The 18294-nt window shown below is 43.9% G+C and overlaps 1 protein-coding gene across 3 annotated transcripts in view; it reads right to left on the reverse strand.

Annotated features, from left to right (window-relative positions):
- Window positions 1-1608: 1608 nt before the first annotated feature.
- Window positions 1609-18294, reverse strand: part of LOC146173287 (uncharacterized) — a 37591-nt gene continuing 20905 nt past the window's right edge. Inside the window, exons 10-16 of one of the 3 annotated variants that reach the window (XM_084584590.1) lie at window positions 17028-17118; window positions 14368-14591; window positions 12075-12322; window positions 10541-10817; window positions 9399-9504; window positions 8046-8314; window positions 1609-3679 (exon numbers count right to left, since the gene is read on the reverse strand). In XM_084584590.1, the coding sequence (XP_084440716.1) occupies window positions 3617-3679; window positions 8046-8314; window positions 9399-9504; window positions 10541-10817; window positions 12075-12322; window positions 14368-14591; window positions 17028-17118 (1278 nt within the window). In that variant the 3' untranslated portion in view covers window positions 1609-3616. The remainder of the gene's footprint in view (window positions 3680-8045; window positions 8315-9398; window positions 9505-10540; window positions 10818-12074; window positions 12323-14367; window positions 14592-17027; window positions 17119-18294) is intronic. The other 2 variants (XM_084584589.1, XM_084584588.1) reach the window with 2 other exon arrangements.

Here is an 18294-nt window from a genome sequence, read left to right on the forward strand (position 1 = left end):
TCTAAATGATTCATCCCCTTATACTTTTCCAAACCTCGCCCATAATGCATGCATGCAGGCTGATTATTCAACCAAAGAGAACTCCCCAGCAAAATACCTGCCAACGTATGTCACTCATTTGCTGGACTACCTACTTTACACCTGTGCATCACAAGGCTTGGGGACCAAAATGTCCAAAAAATTGTTACACAGGCTGTCGCATGATTTGGAAAGTGCACCAACAAGGTGTAATGTTTTTTTCACCAAACAAGCTATGTGGAATCGGCAGCCTTTAAGCGCTCTCGATTTGGACACATGCGACACTTATTTCTTATATAGTGGTACCTTATACAGGTATCAGTTTCATTTCGTTTCTCGGGAAAACTTTAATGAGCCAAAACAGTCGTAGTGTATGTCAGCAATCATATTCTAATGAAGCTGATATGGTAGGACAATTAGGTTAATACTTCTAAAGGTTGCTGCTGGGGCATGGATTATACTGGCCCTGTGGCCACGTCTGGCAGTGCCCTGTGCACTGGGAATGAAATTGTATAGCAGGGTTCAAATTTGTAGCCGATCATCAAAGCAGGATGATCAATACAAAGTCGGCATCGGTTCCAAAATGAAATCTTGCTGCAATGCACAAACAAGTTTGACGTCCATTCTAACCTGCTGGTGTACTCATGTGCATGTAGAGCAGGTGGTGTACAGAATTATGGAAATGCGTCACGCTACGAATGTGGCGGCATTAAAGGATTAAAGTAATGTCATAGAGTTAATACAACATAGCTGATACAGGTTTCTGTCATTGCAGCCCAGTGTGCTCTATGTTGCCTTTTTTACTGCTTATATTTTTTAATGCATATAGTAGGTTGTGGAACCAACCCATGGCAACCAAACAGCGTTCGATCATGTCATACGATTTCATGATGCCACACCCGGTCACCAATAAGTGCTTGACCGTGTCATGACCTTGTGACTTCAACCCTCAGGGAATTGCATGGCGTCATTCAAATTGGAGAACTTCCTGACACCACTGGGTCTCCTGTACATGTGGACCCTAGCACTATGTCGGATTAATATAATAACGCACTGAGACATTTCTCAACACCTCCACATTAGACGCAGTGCTCCTGTTTCATAACTTCATCCCTAAGCTGCTGCAGCAATACGAGTTCACTATTTATTAATTCATGTTTTAGTGAAGCTTTCTAGAGTTTATTTGTTCATGCTCGAAGCCCCAACATGTGGCGTTCACTTTGTTTGTGACTTGAAATATGTGAATGGATTTATCTTGAATGGTTGGTTGGTTGCGACTGTAGGAAGAATGAATGATAGCCACACCTGACTACATCTGCAATAACCTGACATTGGGTACTAGTTACTTTTGGGCATTTAATCTTGGAGACACTTTGCCACCTTTAAACGTAGCTGTGAGCAGCAGTAATTCTGCTCTTCTATATGACTCCCATGCATGCTTGCAGCTTTTGTTGCCGCCAAGTTGTTCAGCTCTCTATGTGGGCAAAAATCAGCCCCACAGAGATTTCATTTCAGGGCTACATAATCTGATGATCTGATATTCAAGTTATTGTCTTTACCACATGACAAATGATCTCGGACACACTGCTAAAGCCTCGAAACTTTGCAAATCAACTGTATATACCTTTCCTGCATGAAGAATTTGTGAGCCAGTGAGCAAATTTATTTATGCAAGTATTTTAATTTTAAGAGTGCCTAGCTCAGGATTCAAGAGCCCTGAAGGGCTGGATTCCACTTTCACACTCCCGTCTCAAAAGCGAAGCCAGAGTTAGCTTTCCTTACGCCACTGAGGCATGTTTGTTTGATTGGGCTAAAATGCAGTCTATGAAGGCAACAAGCACATTGATTTCTGCAATAGCATGCGCCAGGAAATTTCCTAACAAGCGCACAAGGCGTATATGTTAACCGAGATTACACTGAAAAATGATATGGGTCCGACAGGGATGCAGATGTAATATCTGTGAATTTCATAAATTTTGAATAAACGTTGTTGGAGGAAAAAATTAAGGACAATTACTTTTTGGATACCCCTCTTATCACATATCAAGAATGCTCTATTTATCTTGAAGTGTCACTTAAAAGTTATTTCTCTTGAAACAATGAATTCGGTTCTAATTTTTAGTTGACAGGTACAATGTTTTGCTAGACTCCTTTGTTAGGACTGTTATTAGTGCCTGGTGTCGCAGTAAGACAACATTAAAAAAGGTTTTCTTTCATTTCAAATTTATACCTGATTTGCTTATAAACATCTCATAAAAGGGTATCTGCAAAATAAAATTTGCGACTCAACTACACCTCTTTATTTTTCACTTTTGAGCATAATTTTTCATATCTGGAGAAATCTATGCAATATTCGGTTGACAACTGGAGGTGCAAAGGCTTTGGAGGTTGGCATCACTGCGAGGCCTGATATGGCGAGCCAACAGCAAGTGAGGCATCGGTATGCATTTAAGTTCATGAAGATTGGCTCTCACACTACCAAAGCAGTCAAAAACATGAACCAGAGGACCACAGCAAAGTTTTCAATATGCGCATGCAACACATGCACTCAAAGTTGCGTTCACCAAGTCAGAGCCTTGCAGTGAAGGTGTCTGCATCTGGCTGTTCAATTTACGTCTGAACTGATGGTGTCACTTCAGAACAAGTTATTTTTCAAACACAGCACAACTGACTATACCGAGTTAGAAATGCCCCAATGGTTTACAATACTTTAAACATATGGGACGATGATCCTCAGGACTTTTTTCGGTGCATCACAGAACACCCAGTTTATTTCTACAAAGCATGAACTATGCTGCAGTCACTGCTATTACTGTACTTGCGCCTGCCTGATTTATTGCCCTCAATGCTAAAGTGGTCAGCCGCTCAGAAAATGCGGTTTTGTCAGCCTAGTGGCTGGGACTGGAAGCGTGAAGTGTGTTGCACAAGAGACAGAAGGCTGAATATTTCACCGGGCACTAGAAAGTCATTTCGCATTTGTTTCTCTCGAGAAAAAAAAAAAGGAGGAGGAGAAATACCGTAATGGGATACGCAAAAGACTCGGCATACATCCAGACTCGCAACAGATGTTATGGTTTTGCATACGCCTTACTTTAACTCCCTTTATGATTGAAGCGATGGCGTCAGTTTTGCTAAGTGGTTACTTCTGAAGCATACAACTGGTTCATTAGTTAAGTTACGAAATGCACACATGAAACAGCTTAAACAAAACATGGAATTAGTAAAAGGAGGAGAACAGGGAATGGAAACTGCATGGTCCCAACGGTTTACATACCTCAAACACATAAATGGTATATGTACACGATGCATTTGATACATGCAGCTCATGTACAAAGTTCAGTTCATGTACAAAGTATAATCTACAGGATGCACGACTTCGTTCATTAGCTTGAAGTCGTGCTTTGCGTATCTTGGAACCACAAAACTTGCAAAGCAGTACACCACTTTCACAGCAATGGAAGCTCTTGGGTCACTAAAGGCTGCCACAATGTCCACAAGTTGTCCCGCCAACAGCACCGACAAAACTGTACAGTTTCGTTCATGATGCACACGCCCATGTTCTTATAAACGGCTGTGTGGCAGTCCGATGTGATGATGACTAGACAAGCAGTTCGTCACCACCTTGCACCACGATGTGCGTCTCCTGCACCACTTCTGATACCTGCGCAAGAAGTTTATGTTACCTCTAACTTTTTCATTCCACTTGCAGTTAATGACATTTCAAAATCTTTCCCAGCACATTGCAATGTGAAAGCATTTGCAGAGATTCAAGTCATTTCCAACAGGAGTTCACTCTTCAAAAGCAGAGACCTCCTTGCCAAAAGCAATGTCCTTTAATGACAATCCGAGTACCTAAGACAGATTTCTTTAAAACTGCCTACAGGGAAAAATGATGCAGCACTTCATAAGTCAACGGCATGCCGGGAAAATGAGGTTTCATACTTGACTTGGCTAGTATTGGGCTGAAAATATGGATTCTATCGTAGAATCAAGGCTGCGCCACAACAGAGTGGCTAGACCTTGTCACCACACAACTGATGCTTTCCATTAAGTGCAGAACGAATTTGTTTAATAAAGCATGTTTTATTTACTTATTAAACCAATACAGCGGGAGTGACTGCTTGTAGAAAAATTAGCAAAACATTTATTGTCAGCACTGAGCCTACGTGGATGTTTTACTAGATGGCTTCATGCTGGTGGCTCTCGGAAACTTTGAAGACCCACTCAGCGCTCTAGAGAAGAAACTGGTAGTAGGTCCGCCGGTAGTGGTGCCTTTTTGAAGCTCCATAGAATGCAATCATATCTGGCTATCTCGCTGCATTCTTTGTAAGGGGGATTGTATTGTATTGGGTACGTGAGTGATAGCTTAACAGGCTAAAGAAGGCTCACGTCGATAGCTTAGACAGGCTAAAGAGGGCTCACGCCTGAAGCCGACACCACGTTACCTCCTACTTCTTGTTGAGCTTCTTGTCTGGTGGCAGTAATTTTCTCCTTTCCAGTTTAAACTGATTAGTGTAGTCTTCAAAGGATATGAATGCATCTCTCGTGAAATTGGGGGACTCAACTTGACTCACATACTGCTCGGCTAACATAACCTCAAGCTATACTGTAAGCCAACTCATTTCCTGTTTCACTGCAGTGGCACAGTGGTTAGGTTGCTTGACTGCTGTGCCCAAGAATGCGGGATCGAATCCTGGCTGCAGCAGCTGCTTCAAGACAGAGGTGAAAAGCAAGGCTTCCATGTGCTGTGCGGTATCAGCACACATTAAAGAACCTTAAGTGGTTGAAATTTCCGGAGCCCTCCACTATGGTGTCTCTCACAGCCCGAGTCACTTTGTAACATTAAACCCTCCAAACCAAACTAAATCATATCAGTTCCACATCGTTTTGGTTCCAGTCTTGATGTCTCAGAATTCGTTCTGTCCCCTTGGAGATTATATTCCTCACGGAACTGTTTATAGCAGCTTTGGAGTCACTATTTGCAGTGACTGCTTTGGTGCCAACCATTACCACAGCAATAGCCACCTTCTAGGCTGTCCCTAAGTTACCGAACCGGGCATTAATGTTTCACCCGAGTCATTCATGCCCATGACCACAAAGGAGTCACCTCCTTCGCGTTCCACCGCATATATAGGTAGTGTATTCCGAGCTTTCTAACTTGGCTTCAAAGGCCTTTGTGAAAAGCAGGGTGCATATTTTTTGGCAGTGGCTTAATAGTAAGTTCCATACTTCGGTCATTAGTTCAGCCTGCGTATTTCTTTCATGCATTCTATCAAGTAGTCCTAGGTTGACCAGGGCTTTCCATTCTGCAGGTGTGGTGACAAGTTTCCTTAATTGTGCAATTATATGTGCCTTGCCCAGTTCCGTGGTGCTGTTGCAGGCCCACAACTTCTAAAATTTTTTCGTAGGGGTGCAGTGGTGTAGTGTGTGTGAGGACATGCGTCGTCGCCCATGACACTCCATGAAACTTGCTTACACAAACGATGTCACACTCTACCTAATTTTCCTACCACACTCCTCTAGTGTGCAGCAGCGGGTAGGGTTACGCTTCCCCAGACTGACCTTCCAGCCTTCCTGTCAAAAAGGCCTTCTCTCTCATCAAAGACGCAGGGTAACAAAGATGGATATGACTCGCAAGTGGAGTCTGTTGTGTGTACTAGGTATCCCCAAATTTGTGGCACCTCGTGCGGGAATGTGAGAGGCTTCAGACAGTGCACGACAAGCATCGCCCTACAACCATGACAACCATGACAACCTATTCAGCCACGAATGTGTATGGACTTCGCTATGAAGCTTCACATGCAAAGCTTCCTTAATGGCTCATATGTAGCCCTGCCCTACTATCCTTAAATTTATTAGGCCCTGAGCTGACCCTTTTTAATTACCGTATTTTAGAATATATAAGACGCATTCTTTTTTGTTTGTTTTTTTCTGTAGTGCGTCCTTTACAACGGTGAGTCTTATGTGTGTCTTTTTTTAGTTTTGCGCGATGCTCATAGACAAACTTTATCGTGAAACAGTAACGGCAGTGAAACCTGCGATTACAATATGTCCAGTGTCTACTGTACACCACAAGTAATGGTTCTTCTTCTTGTTCTGTAAAGTATGTTTGAGTACACGTCTCATTATGTGCAAACCTGCAAAAGCAACCAGGCAAGCCCATAGTTGAACAGAGCAGAATTGGCCGCAATTTGCTAAGTGAGCTGTATAGTGCGTAATTTTAGCAAGTACACATTTTTTGTCATGGAAGCAGGCTCTAATGTAACTATGGAGGATGTTGGAAGTGGCAATGAAAGTGTCCACATGATTTGGGCTTGAGTGTGAACTGGTTTTCCCCTTCTGCCTTGTGTAGAAGCAGCTAGTTGAGCATCTTTGTTTTTTCTCACAGAATGACTTCAGGGACTACCCACTGCTGCTGCGGCAGGCCATATCACTGGCCAGGCGTATGCAGGGTCCAAAGGCCGTACTAGCGCCGATGGCCGGTTCACTTTTTTCTCCGCTCCTTTTCCCAGAACAGAAAGTATAGAGGAGACGCTGTTCACAACATTGTTTGGTGGCTATTATATGTGTTTTCTCCTTCCTGCATGTGCTTTGCCGTGTGCGTCAAAGCGCCCGCGCGTTGCAGCGACGATCGGCGCCGTGATTATGAGCGCAAAGAGGACGCCTGAGCGCTGTCGCGAGAAATCTGCAACTGCGCACCAAGATGAAGCCTTTCAATGCTTTCAGTAATAATAAAGTGTTTCTGCTCTCATTGAGTGGGAGTGTTTTTGCGCATAAGTGTTACCTCTTTTTTTTCTATCATTTGCATACACACATAAAAAATTTTCTTTCAGGCACATGGCACGCAGTGCTCGAGTAAGCATATATAGTCAAGTCCTATTGCCCTAACCTGAATAAACTGATGTGTGTATTATACAAGGGTGCATATTATATACCAGTTTTTTTGTTGAAAGCTTCTAAATATGAGGGGTGCGTCTTATACAAAGGTGCATCTTATAAACCGTAAAAATACCGTAACTCATCTCTCTCTCTCTCTCTCTCTCTGTGCTACTTGTGCTCTGTGTTGGGATGCTGCCACTAACCAACCCACTTGGTTTTCACCCTCCCTGTTCCCTATTGCAATTTTTATGTGGCTTTTCCTTTCCTGTAAAAAATGTATTGGATTTATTGGTTCAAGTCATCTTAGTTACGGAGCCTGAGTGCAACCATTGTAAAAATTTCCTAGTTGAAAAATTTTCCCAATGTTGTAGTTGACTGGGATAACATTGGAATCCAATGAACATGGATGCATACTAATGGCAGGAAAGAGTTAAATTTCGATCGGTCTGTTTGTGCCTAGCTTGCTGTACCTGCTGTGATGATACAGATGAAATTCACGAAAATTTACTTTGTGGAGTGTACCTAGTTTGAAAAGTAGCAAAATTATTTACTTTCAGGTTCAATTCTTTTGCAAGTTGTGCTTTATATTTTCAATTTAGCATAGAAACTTCTGACAGCAGTTTTGGTTTAATGATATACCTTTGTACTTTGTACCGACATGCTTTCAGCCAGTGTAGCAAATGGCCATAACAAAGAGCCAAGCTTAGATTGCCCTGTTTGGGAACTCATTGCTTGGCTAAGACAAGGAAATGTCAAATTAAAGAAGGCTGTTGAAGTTGGGGTTTAGCATAATACTAAATGAAGACCTTTTCTTGTCTTCACCAGTTAGGCTGAAACGAGCTTACTTGATGCCACAGAAAGACTACGTGACAGGCCCACCTTTTCTTTCTTTTTCTTTTTTTTAGACTACAAAAGAAAAACAACATGTTTTCTAAAGACAGGGGCTTATGAAATGTTATCACTGCATTGTTAAACTCACCTTCAGCCAGCACACAGAGGTCGTTAAACTTCACTATCCATGACAAGGAAGAAGGTTTGACGCCTCGTTTTTCATTCAAGCCACAATTTTTACCTGTCCTGCATTGCAGTGTATTGCAAAGAAGCCATTCAACAATATTTCTAAGACTCCTGGCTTGCTGTCCACCTACCTCACCAGTTGGATCCCCAGCAGCGGTGGTGACGATAGCGTACTGGTGTCCCGGAAGCTCCAACAACTGGCTGCCAGCTTCCAAAACATGACCGCTGGCCTCCACCAGCTCTTCACTAGTCTCCACCAACTGTCCACTAGCCTCTATCAGTTGTCCATCAGCCTCCACTAGCTGTCCACCAGCTTCTATCAGCTGACCGTTGGCGTCCACCAGCTGTCCATGGGTCTCAGCTCCTACCAATGCCTCCTCCAGAGTACTTTCACCTGGTTCTGAAAACAGAAACAACAAACACACGCAAGTCAATATGACAGTTCTTTAGAGGGACACTTAGAGAAAACTACAATCAATTTTTCTTTGTCAGAGAAAGAATACTAGCAGACGACAGACAAGGATGAGGAGGACACACACATGCGCTCTGTGTGTGCCCTCCTCATCCTTGCCCATCGTCTGCTAGCGTTCTTGTAAAAGTATTGAAATACAATTTTCTCGGTTAGACAGAATGGGTCTTTCGCTGTTGAGCAAGCGTCGAAATAGTCAGGCAGAGCCAGGGAATCAATTTTTGCTGACATAAAAAATTGAGCAAGGTATATTGCTGGACGAGGTGGTTAATCATTGTCAGAGAAAGAATGCTAGCAGACGACAGACAAGGATGAGGAGGACACACACATGCACTCTGTGTGTTCCCTCCTCATCCTTGTCAGTAAAAATTGATTCCCTGGCTCTGCCTGACTATTTCGACGCTTTCTCGACAGCAAAAGACCCATTCTGTCTAACCGAGAAAATTGTATTTCAATACTTTTCCACTAGTTGATCTAAATTCGCGACGTCCTTAGCAAAAGGATGGGTTTCAAACTATTTTGAAGTGTGTGTCAGTGTAGCCTAAACTCTGAGACCTGTGCCCGAAATCAAGCGTAGACACACGCATTTTCATTGTGAGATCCACTAGTGAATGGTGACACTTGTATGATGTTTAATGTTTGTTTTTTTTCTAGCTTAGAAAAGGCCGACAATGCCAGCAACCAAACTGCTACTCAAAATCTAGGCTTACCTACCACATCAAGAGGTGCTGCATCCGCTATCAGCAGCACCATCCAATAGTATAAAACATCTTCCATTAAGGTGCTACTAGAGCAACCTCAACATATTCGACATCCATCAGTGGTGCCGGAGCAACCGCAAGGTATTTGACATGAGTTTCTATTAACTAGCATTTTCGTTCTTGTCTTGAGAGCTAGCTGAATGAGTCTGTCAATGTGATATCATGCTGTCTGCTGCGTAAATTACTCTAGAAGGTCACATTGGATGCCTGCAACTTTACACCACTTAAGAAGCTTCCAGCTTGTTTCAACACACCTGGATCATCTGTCGGCCCTAGCAGAGTTTCGGGGGCGGCCTCTTCATACTCAGTGAGCTCCTGCTCAATCAGGTACACTTCACACTGGGCACTCAACTGATGCTCCTGCCATGGGAAGAAAAAGGCAGAGAAGGTCAGCGTCTCTCGTAGCCCGAGTCACTTCAGGCCGTTAAACCCTATAAAACCAAACCAAAGGCCACGGCGCGGTGGTGCAATGTTTAAGATGCCTAACTACTGTGCTGGAGTACCCGGATTCGATCCCGACCCGCCGCTGGCTGCATTCTTATGGAGGCTACAGGGAGTGGCATCCATGTACTGTATGATGTCAGTACACGTTAAAGAACCCCAGGTGGTCAAAATCACTCCGGAGTCCTCCACTACTTCGTCTCTCATAGCCTGAGTCACTTTGGGACGTTAAGCCCTACAAACCGAAACCAAACCAAGCAAAGAAGGTCAAGTAGGCTTATAATGCCCGGCATGGCTGCTCAGGACTGACACAAGGGGAAAGTAATTAGGAGAGCAGCAAATAAAAACTTGCAGCGCATTAAAATACTGTACGGGGCGGAATTTGTGACAGGTAAGGTTTTAATGACGGAATACGCACAAGTGGTACTGGATGTGCGCACTTCATAAAAAGTGTGTCATCAAAGCTATCAAATTCAATTCCGTCCGCTGGACTGATTTAAATTTAAACTGATTCAAACTACACTCAATTTCATCAGCTGAATTAAATCACAAGACAAAGGATGAAAACCTCCGAACTGAACTGATCTCAATTCAAGTGAATCCATTCCATGCAGAATGAATGTCAATGCCTCAATAATTTGTAACACTACAATTTATTTTCAGTCTTATATCCTAGGTACATCTCAAAAATGAAACCACCTTCCCGCTGAAATTGCACCTATCAATGATAACAAACCATTTTGAAACTGTTCAGCTAACATTGTACGATTAGGAAAACCCTATTTTTATAACATCTTGATGCATTGCATGATTAGGAGATAATTTTTCTTTTTTATATGTTTAACTGCACTTCTGATTCATTGATATACATTTCTGACCACTCCCCTCTATAATGCCTCTGGCCCTGAGAGTGAATAAAAATAAACAAATAAATTTGGACTAAACTCGAGCTGACCTTGAGCAACGCCTGTGTCTTGAAGGCCTGTCCACAGCGGTCGCACAAGATGGTGTGGGGATCCGCGTGTCGGCGTTCGATGTGCTTGCGGATGTCGGTGAAGGTGTAGCCGTAGAAGTCGCACACACCGCACTTGTAGTCCTTCTGGCCCTTGTGGCGCTTCAGGTGCAGCTCCTTGTTCTTGATGTGGCGGAAGGAGCGGTTGCAGATGCTGCACACATGCTTCGGCTCCTCGTGGATCAGCATGTGCTTGGTGATGTCCGAGCGCTCGCATCCCCTGCGGTGGGAGTCCCCGCCACCCACGATCAGAACCTGCCTCTGCTTCTTTTAATGTTATCAGCGGCACTTGGCTTTTGTATTGATCAAGTCACAATCCTTTTTCCTCTCAGTCATCTTACTGTCTGCATTCGTAGTGCACACTTCAACACCTTACTTGAAAAACCTGCACCCCATCTAACGCGACTACACACTGTATGTTTTGTTGCTTTACAGTATAAGCACAGCAAATGCTCTTTTCCTATTTTGACTGATCCAGTTCACAGTATTTCTTTTTGTAAAGGAGTAAACATACATCAGCATTCCCAGAAGTGAGGGAAGTGAGGTCAGAGATACCAACTGCAATCAAAACCTTGTTAGTTTCATGAAAGGGTCTTGTGTGAACATTGTTGTGAATGCTGCAAAACTGGCGAGAGTCCCTTTTACCGGTCAGTACCATAAAAAAAAACTCAAACGCTGCTGCAAAAAATTCTACAAGGCCCTTAAACTGCTTAGATGCAGTAAGGCGAAAGGCTTTCCCTTTCTATATTTTTTATTTTATTGTCCTTTTCTTTAATTTACTTTTTTGTGTTGCTTTTGGATATTGATTACCCAATGTTTAGGTACTTTAGCCAATTTAGCCAATATTGACTTGTTATGTGGCTACTGGATTAGATTCAGGACTTTTGGATTGATTTAAGACCTTTTTGGATTGCCTTATGGCTTTTATGGCTTTTGCTTGTTTATCACCCAAGATTTAGATAGTTTAGCCATCGCCTCCTCAAGAAAGATGCCTACTGTGTGCGCCGAAAACCCGCTGCCCTTACCTTTCCTTATTTTCTCCTTTCCACCTGAGGTGGTAGCTTTCGATCTTTCCGGCATCCGCCTGCAACATGCATTTGCACATGCGCTTTCCAGACAGCAGCTGCCACTTCGACACCACACCACCCCAACCCCCTTGCCGAGATAGGAGCATATCTGGCACCACCTCTCAACGACCGCCTGCAACTGAGGGGGCAGTGGCTCCAATGAGTAAGCGAGCGATGACACATCTTTCTAGAGGAGGCGATGGTTTAGCCAATTTAGCCAATGCTGACTTATGTGGCTGCTATATGGATCTGTCGTTTGACACATTCCCCCAGATCCTACTCATGAACCAAGAAAGGCTTTTCCCTTGATATTGCCAGCTGACAAACAGTGTCACAATGTTGTCACGCACGTACGTCGACAGCAGCAGGGAACAGCAAATAACATCAGCAGCAGGAGCTGGACCACTGACCGGTAGTCGCAGAGGGGGCACTTGAGGGGCTTGTTGGGGTTGTGGGTGCGCGTGTGGCGCTTGAGGTGGGCCTTGCGGTTGAACTTCTTGCCACAGAGGGAGCACTCGAACAGAACCTCGGCTGGCATGTGCACCATCTTGAGGTGCATCTTGAGGATGTATGGGTCCTTGTAGCGCTTGCCGCACATGGGACATGTGCAAGAACCAGGCTGCGTGTGGCGTGCCATGTGCCGCCGGATGGCGTACGCCTGCACAGCATGCGTGCATTCACCCGAGGATACGAGCATGCACAGGGCATTCTGTATCTGTCCCTAGTTGTGAAAAATTCCCCTGCGAAAACTACTGGACTCTTTGGGCTCAAATGCAGACCACAAGAAAGCATGCGATGGTTTACATTTTTCGATAAGTAAGATAATGTCAGAACTTGCCCGAATTTTCTGGATTCGGCGAAAACGTAGTTCGCCAGATGGCACAACCTGTCGAATCGGCTGATCTGCTCGCCATGACGAAAAGTTCTGTCGTGGACGACTGCAGTTTTTCACCCATTCCGGAAAATGTAGGCAGACTCAAACGTCAAATTATGTTACACAAAAGCGTAGACCATGAAAAGTTACCTTGTGGTAAGCAGCTAAGCCCAAATAGTCCTGTGGTTTCGCCAGGAAATGTTTTCACAACTCGGACAGATAAATACAGAACACCGTGTATAGTGTTGCGCATTCTTATCCTGAAGACTTAGAAAAAATTGCCTTCCTCAACCTACGGCTCATTTGCAATGAAACTGCACAAATCTTGCACATTGCAGCAGCTTTTTTCTTGTTGCAAGTTTGACAATGGTAGCTGCCTGGTTTGGCCACACATCATGCAAGCATGTCTGTGTCGAAGTCAAGGAACCAAAAACTGTGAACACTAGGCCGCCGCCAAAGGGTGGTGGGTGTACCACTTGTTGTCTGCAGAGGACTCACAATCCATGCAATGCTGGCCTTGGCACCTTTTTCATCGTGGTGCTTTTTTTCTGCAAACAGCAGACGGACCCCTCTACTGCTCTTTGGTGCCAGACAAAAGTTACCACAATGTGTGAGCTCCACGTCCAGTTTCACTGCAAACGAACCAGTGACTGACGCAGGAAAATTTTCGAATGTTGTCACAATAAAGATGTATGACGCTGTAAAACCTCATAATGCCCAGCACGACACGTACACACAATACAGGCTAAAAACAATGTTAAATATGTAAAATTAATGTCACTTATACTCAAGACATACACGCCAGCAAGCCCCAGTGTTGAAACGGCCTTTCCCAACATAGTATTTATCTTAGCGAGGACGAAGTGTCAGTCGGCAGGAATGCAGAAGGCCTGCTGAAAGAAAGCTCGAAAAAAAAACTAACTGTAATACTTTTGTGGTCATGCTGTGGAAGAGGCAGGTGATGGAATTGAAATGTGATACTGATTTGTAGCGTGTGCCCGGTCATTTCTGTGCTGATTTACCATCTTTAGGCACTCCGAAATTATAATAATTTGTTACTATCAACTATTCAGCAACCATATCTTTCCAAACAAACCAACAGGTTTTTTTTACATTACTGCACTGTAGCGGGCACCAATGATGAAATACTAGGCAGTCCTGTCTTTCCATGTTTTCATTGCTCATGGCCATTACACAGCTAAAATCAATATCTTACCCCAGTGTAAAAACTATCACTTATTGGCAGCTGGGCTTCAGCAGAAAATTGGAGCAGCAAGATCGAAATGCTCATTTGCATGTCTGTTAAATAAGACAGCTACTTAGTACCTGGTAGAAAGTTAGTTGGCTCGATGCGTGCAACATGAGGTGTAATGGTAGTGAAGTAAGGAGACAGCACAGGAGAGTGCTGTGTGAATACATTCCAACGTGTTAATTGCTCTTAATTTCACTGTCACCATGCCTCATTCTACTGCTGCACCTGTATTATAAGCCTTTAGGGTCACGTCACAACACTACATTCAGGATTTGTATTATGCTTTAAAGGACAGTATAGCAAAAAAAAAAAATGGTGTATAGCAAAGGTGGTTGAACGTTCCTCCGCAGCTGCCCACGGGCTGTGAGAGATGCTATATTGAGGGAATCTAGAGTGATTACTTTAATACACACTGCCACTGCTTAGAGCACGAGCGTAGTCTGCACACTGAGATGCAGCCGACTGGGGAAAAATGTTAATAAGGTGTTAATAAGGTGATAAAAGAAAGGAAAAAAATAAATGCTTAAACCACCAAGAAGTAGAGCAAGTGAAAAAATCTAAAGGAGAGTATGCTCACCTGGTCTGCAATGTGGTCACAGTAGCTGCACACGCATCGCGGGTGCTGTGCTCGGTAGTGGGCAATGAGCGCGTTGCGCGACAGGCAGGCGTGGGGACAGCGACGGCAGCGCTCCACCGCGTCCGCATGCTGCGCAAGGAGGTGCTCCTGGAGCTGTTGCGGGTAGCCCGCCTGGAACTCGCATGCCGGACACTGCAGCTGCTGCTGCTCTTCCATGCTCGCGCCTGCAGCAAAAGAAAAAGCAACGGGACGTGCAACCTCTCCATCTTGCTCCAACTGTGTTTCCTAGCTCAGACTTTTTAGATTTTGTGCGGTTCCTGCTCCAGACTGTGAGGCAGAGCTTGTACATTATACAGAAAGCTTACACACTGAAACCCAGCAAAAACCCTTTATAGTAAAGTCACTGGTACTGGCAAAAATCTTTACTAATCAGTAGTTAGTGATGACATATGATCATGAAGATGCTGTCTGGTAATGAAATGCCTGTTTACTGAACTCATCTTGTTGCCCAAGGAAAACAAAATTACAAGAGTTCAACGCTGCTGAACCAAATATTGAGTGAAAGCATTAGCTGCGAATGACCGAGCTTCTTTTTCTTCCTCAACCCACATATAAAGCCCTGCTTTAACCAAGCCGTATGAACGTGCCTTAGTGGCCGCCTATAGGGGTAACGTGAATGCCAAGGTCCTAGCAGGCAGATTCTGACATAACCGTCCCATGTGAAACGAGAGACCCAAGTTGGCAGCTCCTGCCAACTGAGCCGCGGCTCCGACCGCGCCACCCTGACCGCTTGAACTGGGAGCCCATCTTGCACTTTTGTGTCACATGGAGTGTGACATCACATCGTCACGTGGGTAAGACGGGGCGCTACTGCCGCGCTACACCGACCGCTTGAGTTGGTAGCCCAGCTCTCACCCTAGTGTCACATGGGGTGTGATGTCACAGCGTCACGTGGGTAAAATGTACGTGGCTACTGCCGCGCTACGCTGAAGGCTCGAAACCTAGAGTAGTATTGCTTTCGCAATAAAAAAATAAAACACTCTAAAATACCTTCTATCTCACTCTTCTCGTCTCTTTGTGCCATTTTTTCAGTCATGAGACTTTTTGTTTACATCTTATGGAAGTACCTCTTAAACACGAGGGCAGCATGGCTACGAATATAAGAGAGTTTGATTTTATGTCAAAATAAAAGCCTTGCATGAACGCGGCATCATCTTCCACTGTTTCTGTCTTTTAAAAGGTAATAGATGAGAAATTTCAGCGGCAGTCAAGCACTGGAAAACCGTACACGCCGCACCTTCAGTTCTTGCCACCACTGCTTTGTGCTTCGCACAGTACAGAGCTGCGAATGTTTGCCCGTTTCTCCTCTTCCCTATTTCTCGCTGCACTTTTACTTTCTCTTACTTTCTGAATGAACCAAGCCGCCTTCTTTTCATGTTTGTGAAGAGCTTTACCTTTTTTTATTTTTCCTATGCACTGCATGCTTTCCTTCATGACTCCAAGGTTTACATAAAGTTGGGTTCTCCTCATCAATGCTATGTTTGATGAGAAAACCATTTAAAGCCCCTCAAGCTAAAAACACTCGGTATTCTTTTGTTGTCTTTTTAATTGCCTCGCGATTCTAGGTAGCATGCGTGCAGCGATGTCATTTCGTGGGAGGTTGTCGCCGCGGCCCGACACACTCTACTATACCAATTTTAACTAAAAATGTCTTTACTACAAAGGGGGAAAAGTGTGCAGTAGTCTATGAAAGATGAATTGGAACTTCAGTTTCACTTTACTATAACCTAGTTTTTACTACATACAAGTTTACTATAGCGGAGTTCTAATGGTATAACAAGGCCAAAGCTTGGAGGCTAACCGAACACTGAGATAAATTTGGCCAGTAAAATACACTGGCAGTCGTAATACACGTGGGTTTATCGGCCTGAATCAGCATATGGACTATGAGGAACACTACAATGCAGGGGGATAAAAAGAGAAGTAGCAAAATAGATGCAGTAACGAAAATGCGTAGGTACCATTTTGACAAGTAAAATAAAAGGCAGAAAATGAGCTGTGCGTTTAAACATTTGTGAAGGTAATGAGGATAAACGGCAACTGTTTAGACTTTCCATTCCTAGCTGGCACCTTCATCACTTGCACATCTAGCAAACTCCTTTTTCACTTTGACTGTGCAGAGACTTCTTTGCGGGAATGTTAGTGCACTATGTCTAACCTCAAACGTCAATTGTTAGTAGTAGTACAGAACGATGATGTAAGAAGTGGCAGCTACTTCAGGACTGTTGATAACTCGATGGGCTCAGTTGAATCGTGTGACACGAATGAGCTGCCTGGCCTGTATCTATGTTATGATGCGATATAAAAATGTCCCTTTGTTTTTCCTTCTTTGCATTATCTACTCGAGCAAAAGGACACTGTTGTTTTTGTAAATTCCATTCGTAAAGCACTCAAGTCAAACGAACTAACACAAGGCTCAAAATTTGTTGTTTGCGCATTTAGCAGGCAATAACGTACGATTTTAAAGTGTGTGATGTTGCAAAAGCATCGCCGCCTGCAACAACTGCCTACACCGAAGCCACGGAACCAGCAAAATTTAAAACCGATTTGCATGGATATGAAATACCTGGTGGATCCTTCAAAAGTTACAACCCACTCACCTAACTTTGGTAGCAGTAAAGTGACCAGCTTGTCTGGTACTGGAACCACTGCGGTGTCCTCATTGCTTGGGGCACAACTTTCCACTTTGGGCTGCACCATAATACAAAAATGTAGCCATTTGAGAGACTCTGGCTTTAGCCAAAGCATAGACACCAATCAAGTGACCAGCCAAGCAACCCTAGCTCTTTATTACAATCCCAACACTTCACCACAATTAAGAAGAAAGTTACACACAAAAAAAAAAGTGCGGCTAAGCCCATTTAGCTGTTTCAAATTAGCAAATTAAGTTCTAAAGCCACGCAATAAGAGAAAAACAGGGTTGCTTTGGTTTATGGTTTAGTTTTTAGGGTTTAATGTCCCAAAGTTACTCGGGCTATGAAGGATGCTGTAGTGGACGGATCCAGAACTTTTGACCACATGCGATTCTTTAAATTGCACTGACATCGCACAGTGCACAGAAGCCTTGCTTTTTCCCTCATCAAGAAGCGGCCGCCGCAGTTAAGGTTGAATCCGCATCCTTGGGTTCAAAAGTGCGCGTTGTCGGGCTAGTTGGTTCTGCATATTGTAGAAAACAGAGGAGACACATGTGCCAAAAGACAGGTGCCTGTCTTTCGTCGTATGTGTCTCCTCTATGTTCTTGTCAAAGGTTTTGCGCTAACTTCATCTACAATACTCTTCGCTGCAGCAGTCAAGCGACTTAACCACAGAGTGTTTACGGAGGGGTACTATGGTTACTGACTATGCACTGAAGGACTGGTTAGTTAAGGTGGCAGCGTAACCAATATTTTAGAGAGGCTTATAATAGTTCTTTTTCTCTTTATTTGAACAAATAGAATGGGAGCAGACCAGTGAAACAAAGCTCTTTAAGGGGATCCTGAAGACAAAACGAAGTTGGTCTGTATGCAAAAGGAAGGAGGCACCTTCACTAATACTTAAGCTTTTGTAAGCTTTTTAGCAGGGATCCTATAGCTTAAGTGAAACCATTGCTTGTTTCCAACTGCTGACGACAGAGCTTTTTTTTTTTTTTTCGTCTTGACGTCACAAGTTTGAATTGAGTTGGGTTAAAAGAAGAGAGATAAAGAGGAGCCGTAGTGGTGGGCTGGGGATCTTTAGCATGCACTGACATCGCACAGCATATGGATGCCTCTCCGTTTCACCTCCATCGAAACGCAGCTGCCAGCGGTCGGTTTCGAACCCAGGTATTCCGGTACTGTAGCCGGGCATCTTAACCACTGTGCCACTGTGGTGGAGCAAGATCAATCCGAA

This window comes from Amblyomma maculatum, chromosome 11, assembly GCF_055883805.1.
Source record: "Amblyomma maculatum isolate TAMU_Amacu chromosome 11, ASM5588380v1, whole genome shotgun sequence".
NCBI classification, from domain to species: domain Eukaryota; kingdom Metazoa; phylum Arthropoda; class Arachnida; order Ixodida; family Ixodidae; genus Amblyomma; species Amblyomma maculatum.